The 18,382-nt window shown below is 63.6% G+C and overlaps 6 protein-coding genes across 6 annotated transcripts; all 6 read left to right on the top strand.

The window, feature by feature from the left end:
• Positions 1 to 130: 130 nt before the first annotated feature.
• On the top strand, positions 131 to 3,631 carry LINJ_10_0930 (conserved hypothetical protein; the record flags this gene model as incomplete). Its single annotated transcript, XM_001463704.1, has 1 exon — positions 131 to 3,631. One exon carries the CDS (start codon positions 131 to 133, stop codon positions 3,629 to 3,631), a length of 3,501 nt encoding a protein of 1,166 aa, XP_001463741.1.
• A 744-nt stretch (positions 3,632 to 4,375) lies between these two features.
• On the top strand, positions 4,376 to 4,768 carry LINJ_10_0920 (histone H3; the record flags this gene model as incomplete). The annotated part of the gene is made up of 1 exon (XM_001463703.1): positions 4,376 to 4,768. One exon carries the CDS (start codon positions 4,376 to 4,378, stop codon positions 4,766 to 4,768), a length of 393 nt encoding a protein of 130 aa, XP_001463740.1.
• A 972-nt stretch (positions 4,769 to 5,740) lies between these two features.
• LINJ_10_0910 (conserved hypothetical protein) lies at positions 5,741 to 6,331 on the top strand (the record flags this gene model as incomplete). Its single annotated transcript, XM_001463702.1, has 1 exon — positions 5,741 to 6,331. One exon carries the CDS (start codon positions 5,741 to 5,743, stop codon positions 6,329 to 6,331), a length of 591 nt encoding a protein of 196 aa, XP_001463739.1.
• Positions 6,332 to 7,498: 1,167 nt separating this feature from the next.
• Positions 7,499 to 7,873, top strand: LINJ_10_0900 (ntf2-like; the record flags this gene model as incomplete). The annotated part of the gene is made up of 1 exon (XM_001463701.1): positions 7,499 to 7,873. One exon carries the CDS (start codon positions 7,499 to 7,501, stop codon positions 7,871 to 7,873), a length of 375 nt encoding a protein of 124 aa, XP_001463738.1.
• A 734-nt stretch (positions 7,874 to 8,607) lies between these two features.
• Positions 8,608 to 10,806, top strand: LINJ_10_0890 (conserved hypothetical protein; the record flags this gene model as incomplete). Its single annotated transcript, XM_001463700.1, has 1 exon — positions 8,608 to 10,806. The coding sequence occupies one exon, from the start codon at positions 8,608 to 8,610 to the stop codon at positions 10,804 to 10,806; it is 2,199 nt and encodes a 732-aa protein (XP_001463737.1).
• A 1,740-nt stretch (positions 10,807 to 12,546) lies between these two features.
• LINJ_10_0880 (putative protein kinase) lies at positions 12,547 to 17,811 on the top strand (the record flags this gene model as incomplete). Its single annotated transcript, XM_001463699.2, has 1 exon — positions 12,547 to 17,811. One exon carries the CDS (start codon positions 12,547 to 12,549, stop codon positions 17,809 to 17,811), a length of 5,265 nt encoding a protein of 1,754 aa, XP_001463736.2.
• Positions 17,812 to 18,382: the final 571 nt, after the last annotated feature.

Here is an 18,382-nt window from a genome sequence, read left to right as displayed (position 1 = left end):
CTTCGCATCTCCGCCCGTCTGTCCACGCGCACACGCACAGCGACGAGCAGCAGCCAGCTCTCGTCTCTTCCGCGCTGCCCTCTCCCCCCCCCCGACGTCGCTCTGTTGGTGCGGTAGGCGATGCTCAGCCATGATGCGCATCGCACCGCACACGCCCCCGCCTCACCCCGCGGGACTCAATCGCAGCGAGCACATCGAGGCAGGGCTTCCGGCGCGTCTGCAGGGAAGCAGCGGTGCTCCCAAGCCCACGATGAGCAACATGGCCCCTCCCGACCCGCGCCTTGGCCACGTGGCGGACACCACAAACGGAGGCAGCAGCATCAGCGGTATCCCCCACGAGGAGCCTGTGCGGCGTTCTTCGGAAGTGGCTGCCTCGAGCACGGCGGGGCGTTACGAAGCTGAGCAGAAGCCCTTCGTAGGCATGTCTGCCATCGCCCTCCAGCCACCGCCACCCTTTTCGATGCGGCATTCGACGGCTGCGCCATTCTCCTCGTCCTCTGTCCAACTGAGCCCCCTCGGCGACCGTGCTGGCGGCGGCACAAACAACCACAGCAGCAGCAGCAGCAGCAGCCACTCGGCTAGCCACACTTCATCCCACTACCTCGTCGCCATCCAGCGAGACCTCGAAAGCATTGTGCGCCTCCAGCAACTGCAGCTGCGGGAGAGGAGGGTGTCGCTTCCATCCGAAGCAAGCACTACAGGAAGTGTTCCGAGGGTGTGGATTGGCTCCGAGAAGGTGGTGGCAGCTCCATCAGCGACGGGCGCGCACTACCACATCACCGCCTCCGTCGACAACGCTGATTCGGCGATGCGTCTCCAGTCCATCGACCATGCAATGCGATCATCGTTCGAAGGTGAAGCCGCGGCGCACGCACCCCCTCGCCAGCAGCAGTCACAGCAGCCGCTGCCCCTTTCGTATCATCCGCGCTTGACGGTGGCACCCGCCGGTGCTCACGCTGCGAAAGCGTCCGACGCGGCGCCGCAGCTGTCACTCGGCCCGTGGCAGTCGAGCTTGCAGGGCGACAACGACATGCTTCTCTCACCGCCACCGCATGTCGCCAGCGGGGCCAGCATCTCCGCTGGTGCAGGCGGCTTCGTTATGCATCAGCAGCAACAACAGCAGCCGCCGCCACCACCGCCCTCATCCTCTCCCATTCCGGCCTCTCTCGTGGAGTATCAACGTTATCTCATGCAACTGGAGCATCAGCAGCGCCAGCACCGCGAAGTGCTGCGACGGCACCGCAAGCAGCGGAAGGAGGAGATGATGGCGGCCGCACAGCGTGGAGCAGCGATGATCACTGTGCCAGTGAGTATGACGACGCCACCACGGCAACGAACTGGCGTCGGTGCCGCGACCGAGGACCGACGCGACCGAAGCCCGCCACTCGCGATGATGATGCAAACGTTACGGCAGCGCCGAGGCGACGGCCGCGGCATCTACAGCGTCGACACGCTGTACGGTGACACCTCGTCCTCCGCCAGCAGTAAGACGGCGCCCTCGGCAAAGCAGCAGCGGGGCCGGCACTCGCAGAAACAGCGGCACCCCACGACGCCGTCGCCAACCCCAGCAGCAGAAGCCCAGTTGCGCGACCGTAGCGGTGGCCGGCGAGCGAGCTCCAGGCGAGGTCGCGGTCGCGGTGCTGAGGGCGCCGGCCCGTCTGCGACCAGAAGGGCGGGAATACCAGCCGTGGCGCTGAGAGACGCGCCAGCGCGCAGTGGGCATCGTCAGAGTACACCGAAACAAGAACAGCGGCGGAAATCAAATGTGCGGAACAGCCCCGCCAACAGTCGCTCAAGATATGTGAGCCCGCAACGACTGGCGACCGCGGTGGGGAAAGGGCGGGATGTTCAGCACTTGCTGCTGCACACGCCACCATTGATAACGGGCTCTCTTCCCAGGTCTTCCCTACTCGCATCTGGGCCCACGGACGCAACGCCCCTGCGGGAGTACGCTGAAACGGCGACGCTGGCGCATCCGCAGTCCTCCTCTCCGGTGGAGGCCTTCGCCGACGCGCTGCTGATGGACGTGAACGGGGCACCCGGGACCGTCGGCGACGGCGCTTCCGCAGTAGGGTCGTTGCCGGCACCGCCACCACACTTGATGGCCACACACTCCTTCGCCGGGACGGCCATAACGAGAGAAACAACCCCCTACACGGCTGTCGGTGGCACAGCAACCGCGCCGGCGCCTATCGTTTTCGCCATCGCACCTAGCGGTGCGGTCGTCATGCCCCCTGGCGACGTCGCGGACGACCATCGGAGTGCGGCGGAGATGGCGCCAGCAGCAGAACAGAAGTCCCGGCATCACGGAAGCCGCGATCAACACCAGGGCACGAGCGGGGAGAGCGATCTCACCACCATGACTACCACCACGCCTGCATCGTCTACCGAGTCGTCGCCCTCACGTGAAATGGGGGCACACACCGCGAGAGCGGAAGGAGGCGCCAGGATGCATGTGAAGGGCGGCGCCGCGACGCCTGCTGCGATGCGTCCATCGGCGGCCATCGCTGCCATCCTGCAGCACCCGGACGCCACAGCAACTGCGCACTCCCGCCGTCAGCAGCGCTCCCGCAGCGCTGATCCGATCCTCGTCCACGGCAACAACGGCTTTAACTGGCGCCTGACGCGGCGTCGCATCCGTGGCGCTGGAGCCACCACCACCGGGGCCGAGACCCACCACAACTACCCAGACGTTCATCGCAAGACTCGCCACCACCTTCACAACGGTCATCACCATCGCTCCATGGAGGGCATCAGCAGCACAACACCCGAGCACGGCACGGGTACGCCGCGAAGCAGCCGCTACAGGTACAACAGCAGCAGCACGACACGACAGCGGAAACAGTCGCGGCAACTGTCAAAACACACTCCGCACAGCGCCAGCGGCGCGGATACCCGCAGTGACGGTCATGACGGGGGCATCAAGCACCCCGTCGATGCCGCGAAGCAGCGGCCCGCGAGTCCAGGAGGCGGTGGCAAGGCACATGGACGTGCCATGCCTGGCAACGGCAACCGTAATGCGATCACCGCTGCAGCAACACCTTCCTATAGCTGCCCCGCAGGCGGTGATGCGGTGAGCCGGCTAGCGCATTCGCGGCCGCTTCCACCATCGCGGAAAGCGGCCGCCATCTGGCAGGACGTTAAACTCATGTGGACCCCAGCGCCAGCATCGCAGGCCCCCTTCGCCGCTGTCTACCGCTACCACCCTCACACGCACCCCCCGGCTTCCTTTCACGCACAACAGCAGCAGTCGCTGGTCTATCGAGATGTGTCGCCGTCCGCATGCGCGGGAAGAACTGCTGAAATTGCGCGAGGCCACACAACAGGTCGTGCCTCAGCTGCAGCCGTGAGGGATAGAGTAGCATCACGAGCTCTGACAGGGGCTGCAGGAGCCTCGCCCTCCGCGCCGTCGCCGCCACCTGTTGCCCTCCCCCATACACAGCAGCAGATGGCATCTGCCGGCGCACCACTTCTGTGCATGACAGACAGCCTCATCGGTGCTGCATTGCGCGATGTCCTGCCAGTGTGCCGAGCTCGTCAGCGCGAGGTGGCGCGTGAGGTGGCCCGTAGGCGATACCAGATTTTGCCGGCAGGCGTCGGTTGTGCCACCGCCTCGGCGACCGTGCTCTAGCTCGTTCGGCGCTGTCACCGTGCTGAACCTTATTGCCCTTCCTCCACGCCGCCGCTTTTAGTGGCTCTCCCTGTGCGCCTGCGACAGCGGAGGGGGCGAAGCGGGGGGATACGATGGATGCGCGCGCGTATCGGTGTCTTGGTCGCTCTCCAGTCCACCCACCCACCCCTCCTGTTTCGTGGCCCTCGCATCTTGTGTGTTCCTCCTTCCTTTTCCTTCCAACAACACCCACACACCACACACATACACAAACGGCTGCCGTCCGCCGTCCACAACTTGCCATCGCCACGGCGTAGACGTCCACTGTATATCACCCTCACCCCAAGAGCAAGACCAGCACGAGCAACACACACACACATAAGCGCACACAGCAGGTGTGCAGATATGCGCGTGCGTGTATGTACGTGTGTCTGTGTCCATGTACGTGGTAAAACAAGCCCATACGAGCCCACCGGAGGAGAGGCGCAGGTTGTTCACAGCATCGATCTGGTAATCCTGCGCTCCTTTGGCCGCCTCGGACCGTTCGCGCTCGGCAGACGCCAATCCGTCTCCCGAGCCCCGCCTCACCGACTTCGAGCGGCGACTTGCTCACCCGCTTCGCCTCCATCACTCTTTTCCCATCCTCGATTGCTCGCCTCTCAACCCCACTCGCACACACGCCGCAGCCTCCACAGCCGCCATCGCCACCACCACCACCCACCCACCCGTCAACCTTCCCTCCACCCCACCCACTCCCGCACCACCATGTCCCGCACCAAGGAGACCGCCCGCGCGAAGCGCACCATCACGTCGAAGAAGAGCAAGAAGGCGCCGAGCGCGGCGTCCGGCGTGAAGAAGTCGCACCGCCGCTGGCGCCCGGGCACCTGCGCGATCCGCGAGATCCGCAAGTTCCAGAAGAGTACGAGCCTGCTGATCCAGTGCGCGCCGTTCCAGCGCCTGGTGCGCGAGGTGTCGAGCGCGCAGAAGGAGGGTCTGCGCTTCCAGAGCAGCGCTATCATGGCGCTGCAGGAGGCGACGGAGGCGTACGTTGTGTCGCTGATGGCGGACACGAACCTCGCCTGCATCCACGCGAAGCGCGTGACGATCCAGCCGAAGGACATCCAGCTGGCGCTGCGCCTGCGCGGTGAGCGCCACTAAGCCCACACCCTCCCTCCTCTCTGTCTCTCTTAGATCTCTTTCAAAGGTCGTGGTGGAGATGAACATCTCGGCTCATCTCCTCCCGGAGAGGGAGAAGCACTGGGCCTCTGCACGCGGCAGCGGCACGCACACGCGCACATGTCTGCGTGTGTAAGGGGCGTGGCAGGCAGCGTGTGTGCCTCCACGCTGCCGCGCACGCCGTATCATAGATGCACTTCTGTTTTTTATTATTTTAAATGCGCCATGCAAAGGGGGGAGGGGAATATGTTCTGCGTAATGTGCGCGCACTCGATCTCTGTGACCCGGCGATGGCGTGCGTGAGAGAGGGCCGTGCGTGGGTGCGATGGACGGCGTCGTCCTCGCACTCCGTGCTGGCCGGCAGCTGAGGAGAGAGCGCAGAGGACGCAAAGGTAGCGAGCAAGGAGCGGCACGCCCACGCAGTGCGCGCGCGTATAGGTGGATGCCTCTCTGCGCGATGCGTGCGTGTGCCTGTGCCGCGCAAGTAACGAATGACGCGCCAGCGGTGCTGCTGCCGCTGCTTTCCGCCCACCTCATCGAAGCGGCCCCGTCGTCGGCACACAGGGACGTCTGCGCTGCCGGCCCTGCGCTGATCCGCTTGTACGTGCGGCGCTTCAGCCCTCTACGCAGCAGCGGGGTGGGAGGGGGGTCAAAGCATACCTGACCCCAACCTCCTTTATAACCGCTCAACAGCAACCTCAGGATGACGCGGCAGATGTGCGCGCCGCTGGTCTCCTTCACTTTCGCGCCCCCTGCCCCAACTCACCCACCCACCCCCCCCTCCTCCTCTCCTCCGCCTTCCCGTTAACATTCGGATGCGCGCATGTGCGCAGTGCATCCTCAGCGCAGTCCACACCGCCATCGTTCTCCCCGCCACGCCCCTTCCACCCAGACCAGAGAAAGAGCCGTAGCCACGTAGGCCACCGCACCCGAGCACGACCATCGCGTGTCACCATGGGCCGCGTCAAGGTGACACCGAAGGGGAAGGTGAAGAAGAACATTCCCATCACTCGCGTAGGGAAGAAACAGTACCTGAAGCGGCGTTTTGCCCACGTCCGCGCCGTGGACGTCGCCGGCGCCAACAACCGCTTTACCCAGAAGTACTTCGAGGGCAACAACACCGCCGAGCAGACCTTCACTCGTCTCGGCCTCGCCATCGACCCGAGCGCGCCGAAGTCGGTGACGGAGAAACGCAAGGCAAAGGTGCGTCCGCAGACGCGTCGCGTCTTTGAGGAGCAGAATGAGCTGGCGGAGCACGAGAAGATGGTGAAGGCGACGAAAATCGGCCGCCCGGTTAGCGAGCAGGAAGGGTCCACCATTGCGAACCTGATCGAGCGTTACGGCACAGACCTGAAGCGCATGACACTGGATCGAAAGCTGAACCCGTTCCAGCTGAACATGCGCCAGCTGCAGCGGCAGATTGTGAACTACCTCAAGTGGGAAAAGGCAGCCTTCCCAAAGCAGTTCGCCGAGGCGGAAGAGAAGGGCTGGTTTTCAGTTGAGCAGTTCGCCGACCCACACCTGCGCTCCGGTCAGCGGGCTTAGTCGGTGTGCGACTTGGGCCTTCGACAGTTGCCGGTGCTGCCCTTCCTTTCGCAAGACTGTGATGTGCCCTCCTGCTTGTGTCTCCTCTTCGCCATCACACCGTGTAAGGAAAGAGGGGTGACGTCGTGTCAGCGACGATTTTTTTTTGTTGTTTCCTTTACGGTGGGTGTGCGGTTGTGGCGGTGGACACGCCGTCCCCGCCGCTGCTTGCTAGTGCCGCTGTTGTTGCCGGTGTCCCTCTGCCCTCCCCCCTCTCCTCTCCGGTCTCTCACGCTCCGTTGTGTGTCTTCCTCATCGTGTAACTTCATCTACTAAAAAGGCTGTCGCCGCTCTTGCGTCCCACCACCACCCCTTCTTCAACCCTGTTGGCCGGCCACTGTCCTTCTCCTGCCTCTCTCCTCGAATTATTCACGTGCGGTCTGCGAGGGAGGGGGGGCAAGAGCGATAAACAAAGAACGAAACGACAACAAGCGATGCGAAGAAGCATCCGGCGCGGCATCATCACCATTGCACCAAGAAACGGCCTACCGAGTAGGACGGAATGGGATAGGGACGCTACAGCAGCACCCGCATCACGAGCGCCGCGCTCATCCAAGAAGGTATCCGCGCGCCCCTTAGCGGAAGAGGGGGGAAGCCCAGTCGCATACCCCCCCCCTCCCCACGCTAGTAGCAGGCTGGGAGCACCCTTAGCCGCTGTCCGTCCCTCTGCTCCGCTTCACATTATCGTTGGGGGCGAATCCGCATGGCGGTGGTGATGCAAGCAGCGCCTTCGCTTCTCCACCCTCTCTGGGTTGTTGCACCGCTGCCGCGGCGGCGGCTTAGTCCACACACACACACGTCTCCATCCCTTCCTGCACAGACCGTTACCATAGCATTTGTTGGTTGACGGACATGTTTTGCATGAGCGAATACTCGGCCCTCCCCTCCCCACGCATCCGTCTCTGCCTTCCCTCTTCTGTGCGTCGTAACTTGTGAGCGAATACGGGCATACACGGTGCGGCGCAAAGCACTTGGCCGCTGCCCTCATTCTCCCTCCTCCCTCCTCCCTCATCCCTCCTCCCTCCTCCCTCCTCCCTCATCCCTCCTCCCTCCTCCCTCCTCCCTCTCGCGCACGCGTTGTCCATAACAACGGAATCGAAGAAGATCCGCCAGCGACTCAAGAGAACGATGTCGTTTGAGGATGTCGGTGTGGGCTTCGTGCAGCACTACTACAACTTCTTTGCCAACCAGCGCGACCAGTTGGCCGGTATTTACCGCCCCAACACGTTGTTGACGTGGCAGAAGGAGCAGGTGCAGGGTGTGGACGCGATCATGGCACGTTTTGCGAACCTGGGCTTTACAGAGGCCGCCTTCAAGCAGGACAGTATCGACTGCCAGCCCTCAATGAGCGGCGGTGTGATCGTCATCGTGAACGGCGAGGTGAAGTTGAGGGGTGAGGATCACTCACTCAAGTTCAACGACTTCTTCCACCTGGCGCAGGACAACGGTCAGTGGTACGTGTCAAATCAGGTCTTCAACCTTGTCGGCGGTGGAGGTCAGTAAGCAACCGTAGCTGAGGACCCAGTCGCAGGTTCCTGGTATGCTGCACCTGCCACAGTCCCCCTTCCCTCTCCTTCCTTTCTTACTGTACCCTCCGCCCGCTGCACGCGTCTCGCCCCAGCCTGGAAGCTGAGCAAGAGAATTCGCTTTCTGATCATTGTAGTCCCATCAGCACAGCAGCCATCGTCATTTTTGCGCCCCACTCACCTATCCCTACTTCTCACCTTGGCCTCTCGCACACACGCAGGGACATGCCCCCTGTGTGGGCGTGTCTGCGCGCGCGTGTGGAGGCGTGTGTTGAGGGGATGCGGTGGTCGTCGTGGGATGGTGGACGTGGAGAGCGAAGAAGAACCATTATAGCAGGACACGCATACACACATGTGTCCGAAAGGAAAAGGCGGCGTGGACTGGTGTGTGTGTGTGTGTGTGTACGTGTGTGTGTGTGGGCGCTCCCTCTGCACGCTCACTTGAGTAATGGCTATTAGTGAATCGAGTGGCTCCCTGTCCCTCCTTAAAGCGGCACAAGCAAAGAACCGGGTGCACGCGCGTAACGGCGCCTCATGTGGCGTCGTAACGCGTCACTCTGTGTGTGTGTGTGTATGTGCGTGTGCGACCGTGCTCGTGTCTGCCTCATCGCACATCATGCCACTCTCCCCTACCTGCTCCTCCCCCTTCCTCCACCACCGCTGTTGGTTCTGCGTTGAAAGGCTCTTACTACTATCCACGGCCACGCTATCATGGATCGTCTGTACCGCACCACTGTCGAGCCGGTGCTCCTGCGAGAGCGCCAGCAGTGCGGCGAAGAGGCAGAGGTGGCAGATCTTGCGAGCGTGCTCCATCGTGCGCCCAAGCTGGACTTCCACTGCCACCTTAACGGCAGTGTGTCGGCATCGCTGCTGGCGCACCTGGAGCGGCTTCTCATTCACGGCGGTGCTCCGGTAAACGGGGCGGATGGGGACAGCGGCAGGGCCGGCGATGCCGAGGCGGGTCATATCCTCTTCTTCGACTCTCAAGAGAAGCGAAGGCAGAACGTGCTCACAGTAACCCCGGCGGACAGCGCCGACAGGGCGGCGGTGGCGGCGGCGGCAACGCCAACGGAACGGATGCATTACTGCTTCACCGTCTTCGACGCCATCTACAAGGTCATGACGAACCTCGCGTTCACCCGACTGGCTGTGCAGGACATGCTCTTCACCAGCGCCGAGGAGAACATCATTGTAATGGAGATTCGGACGTCGATGCGGGACGGGCTTCGACGCACCTTCCGCCGCGACGCGGCAGACGAGGAGGTGACGAAGCAGATGTACGTGGACACGGTCATTGAGACCGTCGAGCACATACTCTCCGGTGGTTTGGTCGACTTAGCGACGGGTGAGCTGCTGACCGCAGGCGCATCGGCGCAGGTGTTGGCGTGGGGTGCGGCCTCTGTGACGCAAAGGGGTGCAGCAGAAGACGAGGCCGGTGAACAGGCGGCCGCGGCGCCATGGTGGCAGCTGTACGAGCGCGTCTATGGCAGCCTCCTGCAGCCGCCGTGTGAGTCGTCATGCGTTCAAGAACGCCGCCGGTACTTTCTCGAGCATATCTTTAGGAACTTGACGGAGCGCATGCATGTGCGCCTGCTGCTCTCCGTCAACCGTGGTGCCACGGCAGCGGCCGCCTGGGAAGCCGCGCGGCTCACCACGAAGACGCAGCAACGGCAAGTCATGGAGTTCCACTCGTGGTGCACGGCCCACATGCGGGAGCGCAACGGCGAGGAAGCGAGGCGCGGCACAGCCAATAACGATTCGTCGTCCCCGGGCTCGCCAACCAGTGCTACCCCCTCCTCCTCCTCCCCCTCCTCTTGCCTGCATCGCCGGCTGCGCGAGACGTGCTGGGTCACCGGTATGGACCTCTCTGGCAACTGCTACAAGGGCAAGTACGCGGAACTGGAGCCGGCGCTGGCTGCCGCGCGCAGGGGAGAGGCAGAAGAGCAGGACAGCAGCGGCATACGCGTCACCCCCTCCATCACGATTCACGCAGGGGAGAAGCAGGACCCGCAGGAGCTGCACGAAATGGTGCTGTTCGCGCCAGAGCGCTGGGGCCATCTCGTCTTCACGGACCCCGCGGACTTGTCTGCGATCCTCGCGGCGCAGCAAGGGATTGAGCTGTGCCTCACGAGCAATATGCTGACGGGAGGCCACTCTCACGTTGTGGACCACCACCTCGGTGACCTCCTGCAGCTTTGGGAGTCCATGCCAGAGAGCCGTCGGCGCCGTGGCGGCGACACAGAGGGCAGGAGCGCGTTTCCGTGTTACGCGGCCACAGAGGCGGTCCGTCTTGCCCATCGGCAGGCACGCGCGATGCGTCGGTGTGGCAATCTGACGGCCGTGACCGATCCATCAGGGGCAGCGGATGCTGACAGCAGCGATGCAGCGAGCACGTTTGTGTTGCCGAACATCTCCTTCCACACGGATGACCGAGGTGTCTTTGGCACTACACTGTCCAAGGAGTTGCTCTTGGCCTCTCAGCACCCCGCCATCAGGCAGCTGTGCAACCGGCTGACGGCAAACGCGGCGGGTGCGACCAGCGGCGATGCAGCGGCGGGGACGCCGTCCACAGCGGCCCTGGCGCACTTCTTCTGGTTGTTTGAGCGTTTGTCCTTGGCGCAGCTCTTTGAGCTGCCGTTGCCGGTGCAGCTGCTCGCAGCCGCCCTCTATGAGCACTACTCGTGTGCGTCCGAGTCGGTCGCGGCCCATAAAGGCGGTGCCCTCGAGGTGCTACAGGGAGCGGAGACGGGCGACTGGCGCGACTGGCCGTCTTTCGTGCGTGTGTGCAACAGCGTTGCTGCCTCCCCTGTAGAGGCAACGGCCACGCTGTCGGCGACACCGCTGCCATCGCGGCTCAGTCGGTGGGAGTGGGCGTGGCTTACCAAGTGTTTTGACCGCTACTACGACTAGCTTGGTGGCGCAAAGCCGGCCCTCGGCCATACCCCATCTCAACCTCTCCGGCTCCCCCGCGTGCGTGTGTTCTCCGTAACGCGACACACACACACGCAGGTAAGCGTTGGCTGCCCCACCGTAAGCCCAGTTGTATTGGGCATGGCTCCTCAGCAGCACTCAGATCTTGCTCTGCTCTCCTCTCGGCGTCTCAGTTCACTTGCGGACCTCTCGCGTATCGCCTGAAGTGGTGGCCGACGGGCCGGCACTTAGCCACCAACACACGTACACGCACCTTCCTCTCTCTCCGCACCGTCCCGCCTGCACGGCGTTTCTTCTCTGTTGAAGAGGAAAGGTGCTGACGTATTTCAGCGCTCTCGCCATCTTGCAGGGTCGGCAGCGCCTTCGACGGCGTCTCCTGCACAGCATGTGTGTGTGTGTGTCTCTCTTCTTTTGAAAGGTCGCCGTGCAGAACGGAGCGAGGGAAGGAGCCGGAGCGGCACTGCCGCACCGCCCCCTTCACCCATCCTCCTATGCGTGTGCATCTCCGGCGGTCTCCACATTGCTGGCCTCTTCAATCCTCCCGCTCGGTCTCCATCCCCTCACCCTCTCTGGCACCTTCCTCTGTGCAGACGACCGCTATCTAGTACTGGATATCGGTGTGTGTGCGTGTGTGTGAGTGTCTTCCTATAGAGACGCTGAAGAATACCAACAAAAAAAGGGAAACGTCCGGCGTTAGAAGGGCAGTCATGTCAGGCACGGGACGCCGTCGCAGGGTCACCCACACAGACAGACGGACCGAAGGCGAGAGGGCGTGCGGGCGTGCGGAGTGCTGTGTAGACAGGGGGTGCGTCGAAGCCTCACGGCGAAGGGAACGGCGCATTGCCAGTGTGTAGCTGTGCGTGCTTGCTGCGTGCGTGCGTGTGTGTGTGTGTGTGTGTGTGTGTTTGTCTTCCTCTCCACGGGCAAGGGGCTGCGCAGGCGCACAGCTGCATCCCCATATCCATGCAGCCGTACCCGCATATACGCCACCGCCTTCTCGCTCCATTTTGTTTTCTTTGGCTGTCAGCTTTACGTGATGGTCACCACCATCAGCAGCACCACCGTCAGCCATCCTATAACGCCGATCTCCCCTCTCCTTTCTTTGATAGCGTGGCGCCATTGCGTCATCGTCTGTGGAGTCGCCACCCTCATCCGCTCTCGTGCATTTTCGCATAACTTGCTCATCCCTCCCCCACCCAACACACACACACACACCACACCGCCCCCCCCCCTTCCTCTTCCTCTTCCTCCTCTTCCTCTTCGTCCTCTCTTTACCGCCACCACGGCGACAGTCGGCACCACCGGCAGCACACACAAACACACGCACACGCGCACCGCATATCTCATCTCAGCCGGCACTCGCTGCTCCGCCGACACACACACACACACCTTTTTTTTTTTGCTTGCTCTCCTTCTCCGTCCCTCCGCATCGCATGTAAGCGCGTCCGCGTGTGTTATCGGGCCCACGCACTTGCATACGAAAGCTGTGCACACGGTCCGCGGAAGGCACCATCACACACCCGCGCCACACTGCTCATCGTACTCCACCTGCTCGTTTTGTTTTTCGTTGTTTCTTTGTTGTCCAAGTCCTCTGCGGATTCGTGCCCTCCCCCTCCCTCTCTCGCCCTGCGTGATCGCGAGTGTGTTGTGTGGGTGTGCGTCGCACTGCCCCCGCCATCATCTAGCGGCGGCTGTCCCGCACCTCTGTCTTTAGTCACCATGCCTCCCAAGAAGCGCAAAGCCGTGGGGTCGAAGAGAGATGCCACCACCGCCACGGCGGCAGCAGCAGCCACAGCGGCGAAGACGCGCCAGCGCAAGACGGCAGGAACGAAAACCGCAGCAGCTTCGAAGAAGAGTACGTTCAAGCCGGCACCCAAGAAGCGCGCTGCGCAGCTGCCCTGCACCTCACCAGCCGCGCGGATGGCCTCGAAAGCTGCTACACGGAAGGCAAACATCGTGAAGGTCACCGCAGCTTCCGCAACCAAAACGAAGGCGGCTCCGGCACAAAAGCCAAGCAGCAGCAGCAGCAGCCACACAAGCATTCGTGCCGAATCACAGCAAGCGGCAAACACCCCGGAACGTGGTCCAACAGCTGAGAAGATCGCCGTCTCTAGCGCAGAAAGGCGCAAGTCGTCACCGTCACCGCAACCGCCTGTTGCAGCTGAAGCGGCGGCCGCGACAGCGCCGGCACCTGCCGCCAGAGCACATCGAAAAGGCGCCACGGTCAAGCATCCTCCTCGAACAGACGAGGAACTCGACGATGGCGGCGGCATCGCCAGTAGTGCCGCTGAGGAAAAGACGGAGAGGACGTACAGAAAGGATGCACATGGCAATGCGACGGCGGCACCATCAACGTTAACAGCGCGGACATCAACGGCGACGCGATCGTCGCGGCCCATCGTCGTGGTTGCAAACAACGAGGATGAGAGTGAACAAGAGGGCAATGATGGCGAAGATACCATTTTCTTCGGCAGTGACGTGGTTGACGCCACAAGGAGCGACGGCGACGCTCGGCAGAGTCAGCTCGACGCTCCGCCGCCGCCTCACCCCTCACTTGCGGCGTCGACGGCCGCAGCAGTGGAACAGCATCTCGTCACGTCACCAGAGGTCCTGCCGACTCATCCCCTTCGCCTCCTCCACGGCGGAGCTGGCGGTCGTGGCGGCAGCAGCAGCAGCAGCAGCGCCACCCTCGATCTCCGCGGCTGCACGACACCGCCACCGCCGCTGCTGCAGCCGGCCGTGCGCGGCACCCGCAAACAGACATCCGACGGGAACAACAACGGCGCCGACAGTCCAAGCCGCCAAAGCGCTGAGAGCAGCCCAGAGGCCCTCATGGCGGACAGCGAGAGCAAGCCCAGCAGCCACCGGTGGCAGCGGCAGTTGCTAGCCGGTGGCACCCCCGCTACGCAGCGTCTGCGCGAAAAGGACGCGTTGCAGGATGGCGGTCACAGACAAGTCGGCAGCCCTCCCGCGCATGCAGCGGAGACCGTCAAGCAGCTGTTCACCGAACCTGTGCGCTCCATCTCAGCCACTTCAACGCCCGCTGACGACTCGCCGAATGGCACACTCATCATGAGCCACGGCAGCGAGGAAGACGGCGTCGAGGAAGCAGACGCTCCGGGACTTCACCGACGGCAGCGGCAACACCACCAGCACCTGCCACCTCCCCTAGACGTCAGCAGCATCGCCACCCACAGTGACAGCGAGAGCCGATGGAGCGTGGGGAGGGCAACCGAGGGGCCGCCGCTGCCGCCAGGCTCTGCCACAGCTGTCACGCCGCCTCCGCTGCCCTCGTTGGTGCCGCGTGCCAGCAGCGCCGGCGGTGCGCAACTTTTCCATCGACATCACCGCCACAACAGCGGCGGCGTCACAGATGACCTTTGCCGCGGCACATCAACGCGGCTGTTGTCGACTCAATCGTCGGCACTCAAGGACGATGAGGCTTCGCCGTCGCTTCAGCACAAGGCCATGGCGTCTGCCGCTCAGTCGATCCCCGCTCCCGCAGGCCGCCTGCGTATGGGCGGCAACACGAGCCGCCAGAGCTCTCCCTCTTCATCGTACGTGTGGCTGAAGCGGACGGCGGGTGGGGATGCGGTGGAGGCGAGCCACCCCGCTGCGCCGACATCCTCGGCGGCCTCGACACTCTTCCCTGCTCACCCGCCCTTCCAGCAGCAGCAGCAGCAGCAGCAGCAGCAGCAGTGGTCGTCGTACGCCTGCCCTCACCTGAGCTTCACCTCACCATCCTCATCGCAGCTCTCAAGGCTCGCGGATATAGATGTGATAACGGAGGCCGACGCCGACGCCGAAGGCGGTCACGCCGCGACGACAACGACCCCGCAGCGGCTGCGGCTGCGAGAGCCGCCTGTGTGGCGTTCCCCGCAGATTACGCAGCTGCCCAAATCGTTGAGCGTCTCGCCGGTGTCTCTGCGCGGTGACAGCCGCAAAGGCGGTGTGAAAGGCGACGCCGCCTCGTCCCTACCCCAGCCCCTGTCACAGACGCAGCCCACCGCGCACTCTGTGTCTGCAGCCTCCAGCTCCACGGGAGAAGCAACACAGACGCTCGCTCAGGCCTCTGCGAACGCGGCGGGTGGCTTACAGGCCTCACTGCACGTAGTGCCGAGTGGGCCGACTGCAGCACCGGCTGTCAGTCGACCGTCGACGCAGCTCATCACGAAGGCAGCGGCAACGCGGCCCATAGCTTCTCCTGGCACCATGTGGATCTGCTTGGATGACGACGATTGCGCCGGTGATGACAGCGACAGTGAAGGCGAGGGCGTTGTCGGGGAGGCCAAGACGGCGGCGCCACTCCACAACGGCAGCGATGTTCCTCTCATCTCCGTGAAGATGGAAATCGACGCGGAGACGGACGCAGTATACACGCCGCCTGAACACACAGCGGCTGCCGCCGCATCGCCTTCGCCGTCGGGGTCGTCACACAAGGGGGGCGTGGCAGTGGGCGGAGAAGAACAGACAGAGGCCCCTGGGCGACTGAGAAGCCGACGCCCCAGCCCGAGCAAGGCAGACAGCGGCGGCGCTGGCGTTCGCGTGGACCAGTCAAACATTCCCGTCCTGTCGCCAGCACAGGCTCGCCGCCGGCCACCAGCGGAGAAGAGCCATCCCATTGCCGAGATCTTGTCCCCCACCTTCCGCCCGCGTCGACGTCCACCAGATACGTCTGCCGATCCTTCACACTCGCTCGGCGCTGGCAGCGCCACCCACCAGCGGCTCGCAAGCTGGCCAGCGTCTCACTGCTACATCAACCTGGACGACGACACAGAGGACGAGGACGCCGAAGAATCACCGCCGCGCCAGCGCGCACGAAACGCGCATGCGCTCGACGGGGCGGTGTACTCAGCGCAGCCCATGTCGTCAGCGTCGGTTGCAGACGTCTTACCTGCGCTGCTTCGCGCATCGACAGTCACCGGCGCAGACGCGCGCTCTCAGCTATCCCTGCCGTTGATTATCGACGATGACGACGACGAGGGCGTGCCGGAAGTCGGCAGTGAGACGCACACGAAGGAGTCTGGCGATCAGGAGGTGAGGTGCGAAGGGCTGTCGCCGAAGCCGCCAAAACCGAAGAGAGGCACCTGTGTGGAAGGGGCGAACGAAGTCGTTGCCAACGAGGAGGATGACGACGACCTGCTCAAGAGTCCGCAAAAGCCGCACGTGAAGGACTTCATCTTCCCAAACCGCTTGGATCCAGAGCTGCGCCCTTCCAGCCCCCTCTACCGGAGCATCCACGCGTACCAGCAGCAGTATCAGCAGCAGCAGCAGCGGGCACAGGGGAAGGAGGAAGAGGAGCACGCAGCACGGCACGCTGCCGCCGCTGCCTCACCGCTGCAGGAGGGCGTCAATGCGGACTGCCGCCATCTACCGCAGAGTGCCGCAATCCCTGTGGTGATCGGCAACACAAAGGGCGCCCCACCCGACGACGTCGCAGCGGCCGGCCAGGCAGGTCACAAACGCAGTCGTGCGAAGGACGCGAAGACCGGGGCGGCGGCGCCGGCGCTGCCGGACTGGGGCCGGCCAGCCGACACGCTCTTGCGCGACTTCTTCCCAACGAAGTTCACGAAGAAGAGTTTTATGGAGGCGGCGAAGAATGTGATGTCTCCGATGCACTTCCTCGAAGCCGGTGACTTCTGGGCCGCCTTCGCTTCGGCGGAGTTCGTTGGGGAGGGAAGCTTCGGACTTGTGTGGCGCTGCCTCACGGTGGATGGTGACCTTGTCGCGGTGAAGTCGTGCCCCATCATCCTGCGCACCAAGGCCAACATCGAAGACTCCTTCTCCACGATCCGCGAGATCGCCACAATGCGCTTCCTGAGCGAGATGCAGGTGCCCTATGTCCTTCCGCTGCACAGCGCCTTCTTTGTGCACGCGCAGGAGGCGCTGCCGCCGCTGGCACAGGAGGCGCTGGAGTGGCGCCAGCGGCTGCGCAAGCGAGCCGAAGAGGCGGCGCTGGAGGTGGAAGTGCGGTTGCTCGCCCGTGGCGGAAACCGCCGCGCCTCGCACACGGGGGCGGAAGAGGATATCGAGGACGCGCCGCTGACCCTGGAGCAACAAGTCGCCGTGCAGATGGAGCGGCTGACCGCTGCGGAGGGACCAGAGGAACAGGCCACGCGTGCACGGCTGCAGTCGGTCCGTCTGCCACGCTTTCTCTCCATAACCCACGACGACTTGACCCAGAGCGACGCAACGGTGTTTCTCGTGATGGAGCTGTGCGACGGTGACGTGGAGGGCATCTCCCGCAGCGACGGCGTCGCGAAGGGCATGGTGTACTGCGTGAGCTCGGCGCTCGCAGCGATGCACGAGCTGGGGCTGCTCCACCTCGACCTCAAGCCCAGCAACATTCTCTTCGCCTACGAGCACGGGCCTTCGCAGCAGCGGCTGCAGCGCTTCAGCGCGTCGGGCCCCGCGACGGACGCGGTCAAGTTTTACCTTTCCGACTTTGGCAACTGCCGCCTTGTCGGCCCAGACCCCATGGACGAAGTACAGGATTCGTACGGCACCTTCGAATACATGGATTTGCGCGCGCTGCGTGACGCCGTGTGTGGGCGTCCGACCGACGCCTTCAGCCTCGGTGCCACGCTGTACGAGCTGCTCTACGGAAGGCGGCTGTACCCAAAGTGCGTGGATCCACGCTGCCGCGGCGAGGAGGACCACTCACGCGAGTGCTTCGTGGAGGCGGCGAGTCAGCCTGTTGTGTTGCCCACGGTCGGGCCTCCCACGACAGCAGCGATGGTGACGCCGGTGACAACGATCGGCCTCAACACCGCTGCCGCCGGACACGCGCGCGGCCCTCATGCAAACGGTGGCACCGGTAGCACCAGCGGCCTCATCTGCAGCGGGCCCGCTCTAACACCTCTGCAGTACCTCACACTGGCGCTACTGCGGAAGCCCTGGGCGGAGCGCATGACCGCGGAGGAGTGCCGCCGCTACCTTGTGCAGACATTCCACATCACCCAAACCGAAGACTCGAGTCCTTGAACGTTCTGCCATCTTGTCACCACCGTACTTCTTCGACTGGATGCTCATCACTTGAACACAGACACGCGCACCTGCCTCCATCGCCCCCCCCCACCACCACCACCACCACCTCCACTTGCTGTCGTCTCTGGCGCCCACGTGGCTGTGTGCCCGCGCTTGTGTTTGTGGCCTGGACGTGTGGGGAAGGCACAGATGCCCTTCGCCTTTCACCGCCTACGCAACATCTCGTTTCTCGCAGGATGCGAAGGAGAAAACGCACATCGCTCGCAACGCATGGGCAGTAGAAGATGGGTGGGTGGGTGTGGGTGGCAAGGGAGTGTACGCGCCCACTGATGCGGCGGCTGTCAAGGCGGCACCAGCCTGCGCCACCCACCTCCCTCCCTCCCCCTTCCACTTCACCAATCCTTCGTGCATGCTTCTTGCTCTACTCTCCGCGTCACACCCTCAACCCAGCTTGTCGCGTCGTCCTCTTCGCTTTTCTGCACTTCGCCATCGCCGTGGCCATTGAGCGAGAAGGCGTCTTTCGGTGTGCCCCTTCCACAGACGCGCGCGCACGCGGGCATCGCCCCCT

The sequence above is a fragment of the Leishmania infantum genome, chromosome 10 (assembly GCF_000002875.2).
Source record: "Leishmania infantum JPCM5 genome chromosome 10".
NCBI classification, from domain to species: Eukaryota; Euglenozoa; class Kinetoplastea; order Trypanosomatida; family Trypanosomatidae; genus Leishmania; species Leishmania infantum.
This window is presented reverse-complemented; position numbering and strand designations above follow the sequence as displayed.